At 42.4% G+C, this 5,686-nt stretch overlaps 1 protein-coding gene across 1 annotated transcript; it reads right to left on the reverse strand.

Annotated features, from left to right (window-relative positions):
- Positions 1–249: 249 nt before the first annotated feature.
- tfip11 (tuftelin interacting protein 11) lies at positions 250–5,289 on the reverse strand. Its single transcript, XM_069709478.1, has 15 exons — positions 5,178–5,289; positions 4,479–4,686; positions 4,191–4,371; positions 3,925–4,081; positions 3,678–3,805; positions 3,393–3,554; positions 3,022–3,213; positions 2,680–2,859; positions 2,434–2,568; positions 2,223–2,326; positions 1,921–2,089; positions 1,501–1,744; positions 1,212–1,354; positions 898–1,063; positions 250–758 (listed from the first exon to the last, which is right to left on the reverse strand). The coding sequence occupies exons 2-15, from the start codon at positions 4,682–4,684 to the stop codon at positions 412–414; spliced, it is 2,514 nt and encodes an 837-aa protein (XP_069565579.1). The 5' UTR covers positions 4,685–4,686; positions 5,178–5,289; the 3' UTR covers positions 250–411.
- Positions 5,290–5,686: the final 397 nt, after the last annotated feature.

Consider the following 5,686-nt stretch of genomic DNA (forward strand, 5'->3'; position numbering starts at 1 on the left):
TTAAGGCTACACAGCATAGAGAAATTTCAGGGTACCCAAGTTAATACAAAAATAAAAAATACTATCATAGTGTTTAGTAAATTGCATATACTATTGTTTATTTCCTTGGTTGATCTCATTTAATTATCAGATTATAATATTCACGAGATCCACCAAGGAATCAATAATTCGCCAATCAAATTTCCCTAATGATGAAAATGTTCTAAAAATGTGTAGTAGAAGCATCGATACCAAACAAAGTCGGATATATATATTCAGAAATGGTTTATTCACATTGACATTTTACAAATTTAGAAAGCGACATATTACAAAGATTCAATACACTGAAGTTACATAAAAAAAACAAAAAAACATTTACTCTACTTTTTGTCTTTTTACACTTGGCAGACCAAACAATCAGTGACTCCACACTCACTTTGCCATATCTATGAGACTCTGCAAAGAGGTGGGCACCCAAGTCTTCTCTCCCTGCACAAACACGACCCCCCTGTCTATGTAGATAATAATGCGCCCAAACGTGTACAGCTGTTTTCCCTCGTGCCGTTTGGCCACTAAGGGCATGAAGACGATGTTGTTCTCCTCCGCCTTGGTCTGGATAAGATCTTTAAAGTTAGTTGGCACGCCGACGCTGATGCCTCTGTGAGCCACACTCTCAGCATCCCGGCGCTCCTGCATAGCTTCGTACTGGAAGTCCTTCCGTCTCTCTGTCTGTGTGAGATATGCGATATTTTCCCTCGCACCAGGTTGCATATATCCACCTGTGGATATGAAAAAGAACGAGTGTTGATGATATGTTACAGAAAAAGTGCTCAGGTGCTTTATTATATTTTTAAAGTAAGGCTGTTCTATAATTTGAGTGTCTTCACTACACATTCCCAGACTGTGTGTGGTACTGACCCATGCCTGAAGACACTGCACGGTTCATGATGTCCAATGCTTCATTGAATTTCTCTTTAATGAGGGGCTGCGCCAGCAAGACGTCACTAAACATGGTTTTCCAGCCGAGGTACCATTTAGTGATTTCCTCATAGTTAGGACTGTTGCTCAGCCATGAACACAGGACCTATATCCAGCAAAACACAGACAGATACAAGAACTTATGAAGACAGTACAAAGTCAAAGAGAATATATACAACAAGCAGCTGGGCTACAGATTATCTTCATAACCTTCCGTTCTCTGTCCAAGTTACTGTGGAAGTATATTCACTGACCTGCAACCATTTTGTAAAGAAGTTTTTGTCCAGCAGGGACACAAGGCTGGAGGGGGACAGCATGCCCTCCCAGTCCATCACCCAGTGAAATGGCTCCATCTGCTGCTGGTGAGGATTGATAACCAGCTCTTCCAGACACAAAGCTGTGGAGGGAAATAGAAGCCAACACATAAAGATAAATAACTGGTAATAATCGGGGCCGGAATGACAAAGGATAGAGGGCCTATATGGGAGTAAATATGTAACCATGACTGTGGCATACCTAAGGCTGTCACTGACAAATACATACCTAGTTTAGGGATGATGTTTTTCACCATGAAGGCCTCCCATGCACCTGGTGTGAAAACGTCTTTCCACGGCTGCAGGATGAGGCGGGCAGAAGTATCACTGGGATGCCACCGCTGCAGGGCGTTGGACAGTTTGCTCCTAATTGGTGGGTAAAGAGGCTCCAGACGTGACAGCAGAAGAGGCAGCCAAGGGTGGATCCAGGAGTGGATGGGTACTGTATCAGTTAAAGGGTTCCAGTTATCCACCTGTCAAACAAGAAACAAAGTCAGAGGTTTACATGTTTATAACTGTGATTTTGATGAGGTGGGCCGAAAGTATAAAGCCAGCTTACCCCATTGAAAGCAGTGTTTCATTAGTAAATAACCCGAAATATTCAAAAACATGTAAGTTGCTATTTATTTGAGCGTGTGTCTTGGCTTACTTCTCGCTGTAGTCGGGGTAAGATCAGCTGCTCCAACATGTGATCCAGGATCCACAGGGGCAAAAGAGGAGCCCAAACTTCCACACAGTCCACCATTGGTCCGACCATACGCGGCTGCCAGACTGACACACAAGGCCTCATCGCTGGGATCCACACTTCCCATAACAGTCTGCACCAACAGAAACACAGCACACATTTCACAAACATATGTATTGTAAACAAGCTGTAGTATGTAGCCACTGCAATATATTCACATAAATCCAAGAGCACAGCTTCACATATGTTTGTGTGTTTAAAATCACCTGTGGTAAGGATCCATATTTGAATCTGGGCCACTGGAGTGGAGGTCTCGGGATTCAAGGATTGCTCTCCACTGACCGATGTCTTCCAGACAATAAGAGCTGTCCTGAAATAATCAGAGAACAGTATGAGAGGCGTCCACCTGATTATGAAGGATTTTAACAAATGCTGAGTATGCAGTTACCTCAAAAGAAGATAACGGCAAAAGCATACCTTCAGAGGGTCCCAGGAGCGAAGTTTCTCTTTGAGTAACGGATGAACAACAGCTACAGCCAGGTCTGACAATCCCATCATCTTGTACTCTTCATAATACTCCATTTGTAATGTCTCAAAGATCCGGGCACACTCCTGAACAAAAAGAAGAAAAGCGCCAAAAATATATCAGTATGAAAACAGAAACTAATAAACTGAAAACCTGATAACTGTAGCTGAGTCAGTGTATGTTTGTTGTATATGCACCTGCAGGGTGGGTCCCTCTCCAGGTGCTGTCTCCCCAGAAGGAAAACGCTCCACCAACGCCAGTACAGCTTCCATCTTCTGGATGGCATCCTGCTCTGCATCCAGTCTGCTCTGCAACGCTCGAGACTCGTGACTCAGAGACACAACGACATCTTTTTCATGCTGCAGACGTCTAGCAGACTACAGAAGTGGGTAATGAGGGGAAAAAAGATAGCATATCAGTATGAGGCTGATGTAAGCGTAGCAGAGGGGTACAGAGAGGTTCCATAAAGAAGCATCCATTAGTCCCTGTTGTAGGGAAATACAGTATGTTTGGAGGAAATATGTGTTGTCTTTGCCTACTTGTATAATGTCTTGTTCTGTAAGGTCTATCAGCAGCTGCAGGTTGTGTTCAAGCTCTGGGAGGGCAAATCCAGATCCCTTCTGATCCCGAGCGGACATGCTTGGTGGACCTTCGTCTGGAACACTGTGTTTGTTGGACATCTGACTGTAACTGTAGTAGACCTTTTTCTCTCTTCCAGTCATATCTATTACCTAGAAACCGGAAGAGATTCTGGGTCAATGAGATTCAAAAGCAAAAATGTCAGGTGTCCATGTGCAATATTATCCACAGGGTGTTGAATTGAGAACAATTAACTTAAGTTCCTGAAGCTTATTGTCATATAGTGAACTAATAACACTCCACTGAAGCAGGAGCAAAGGGTCTCTCATACCTTGACCTGTGCCAGCTCTCCCGCTGATGCTACTGTGCTCCTTCCGGTTATTTTGCCTTTCGCCTTCAACTCATCTGCAGTTCTGTAGGAGTACTTAGGTTTCTTCTTTCCTACAGACCCCGCAGGATCCTTACGCCACTGGCCTAGCTCCTTCTGGAACTCCTACACGGACAGAAATTAAGAATAATGTCAAAATAATGACTCCACAATGTAATTTCTGCTAAGATCAACCACAACAAAAGTGGATGTAAAATAAAAAGGCAGATAATTAAAAGAAAAATAGACCTTTTCCTCCTCTTCCTCTGAGTCAATCACAGGAAAGTCCTGAAGACTCTGCTTGGTTCGCTCATTGCCATAAGCACCCACTGCTCCCTTTCCTTTACGAATCTTCGCCTCAATGGGGTTTACAATACCTGCAGCAATGAGAAGGTGCCATATCACAATATATCAACTCTACTCTGTCACTCCTGAAATACACACAATATCACAAAACATCTAAATAATAATAAATAATATCCTCAGTGTTACCCACCTTGAGCATTCTTGCCCAGGCCTTGTCCTGGCTGGTAGCCCATTTTCTGCAGAAGTTTCTGTCCGATTCCTTTTGTGTGCTTCTCCCAGCTGCCTATGCCTTGTCCAGACTGTATGCCACCTGCAAATCTCTGCGACTGTTTCCCACGGAAATTACCCTGGCAAAACAATGCATTATTGACAAGTCAAATCATTGTTCTTATAAAAGAAATTTACAGACTACATTGCAATGAGCAAAAAAAAAAAAATGCACACAACAACATTTACCATCTGGAGTTTTTTGGGTGCAATGCTGCGAGGAGGGGGAGCTGCTGCAGGCACATCTTCATCAGAGTCATCAGAGTCATCAGAGCCTCCTTCTCCTTTTTGCTGCTGCTGTTTCTCCTCACCTGCAGTCTTTCGCAGACCGGCACTCACAAAGTTCACAGGAGCCGTGTAGTCTTTAGATCTAAGAAGAAGAAGAAAAAAAATACAAACCATCAACTCATTCTGTTAGTGTTTGTTAAAGGTAAACTTGGGCATTGGGACAGCAACAAAAACAAACCCATGCCTTACTTCTTGCCACCAAAACTGGGCCTCTCATCTTCGTCTGAGTCTCTGTCAGCCCAGATGCCATAGGTGGCCTGGTCTTTGGTCTGCCTGTGTTTGCGGCGGTCTGGGTTGAACTCATTGGCCAGGTCCCAGTCTGTCACCTCAAAGCTCTCAATCTCCACACCTTCCTCCTCTTCATCTCTCCGCCCATACAGGTGGGACATGGACATCTCTAGATATTATAATAAACAAAATATCAATACAGCAAATAGTGTAACGCATCTAAACTATAAACTACAAAAATCCCCATAACAACCCAACAAACTCTCATCTGCTGATGATAGGCACGAGTTGTGGCTGAAAGTTCAGGAAAGAATCTAGTGAGTGAGTATTTTGTAAAACCTCTATTTAAGTATATTTTGGACGATGTGGTCTGTAGATGCAGTATGCACAGACATGAGGTCACAAACAACTACAGTTTAACCAACGTTAGATTATTATATATCATATACAATGTTTGTAAACATAAACACCATCATCTCAAATAGCGAGCTGGTGAACTAAAACCAAATGCTCCTACATTGGACTCTGGAGAAAACCCAGCGTATGCTAACATTTATTAGCCAAAGCTAACGTTAGCTGGCTAATGTAACATACATTTCTCGCTTTACGTGAAATACATACTCGCTGGTAAGTTATGGAAAACAGTTGTCTCTAACACACCTGAAGCGTTATTTATTCCCCCGCCCGGAGATCAATTATACATTATTTTTCTTGTGGTAGTAGAGAAGTAATCCAGCTAACGTCAGTAGCCGCTTCGTTCAACGCACGAGAACACAAGTACTTCCGGGTCAGGTAGTGTGGACTATTTTCAGTATAACACCCATAAATCTAAATACTAAATTATTATTTTTTCTTTACATTTTTTTTTTAAACAGGAGGGCAGACTGTTCTTTCGGCATCTCATTAGATTTTACGTTCTCTTTGTTTTACGGAACAAAACCATGTTCAAGTCGAACATAATGTAGTTTTGTTTGATTTTTCGACTCGTGGCAGTTCACACGGCAAAACAATATATTAAAAATATATTTTAAATGTTCGCAGATTTCACAAGGTTACTGAGCTGTCGTTTTTCAACTGTACTGTACGCACTTTTTCTTTTGGACAAAAGCCACCGAGGAAGTAATTTTGATGGACTACAAAATATAGCGCAACACCGGAAAAGGAAATGG

Source organism: Brachyistius frenatus, unplaced genomic scaffold (assembly GCF_029030835.1).
Source record: "Brachyistius frenatus isolate BFR_SWC_R1_liver_20210118 unplaced genomic scaffold, ASM2903083v1 Contig_83, whole genome shotgun sequence".
NCBI lineage: Eukaryota > Metazoa > Chordata > Actinopteri > Embiotocidae > Brachyistius > Brachyistius frenatus.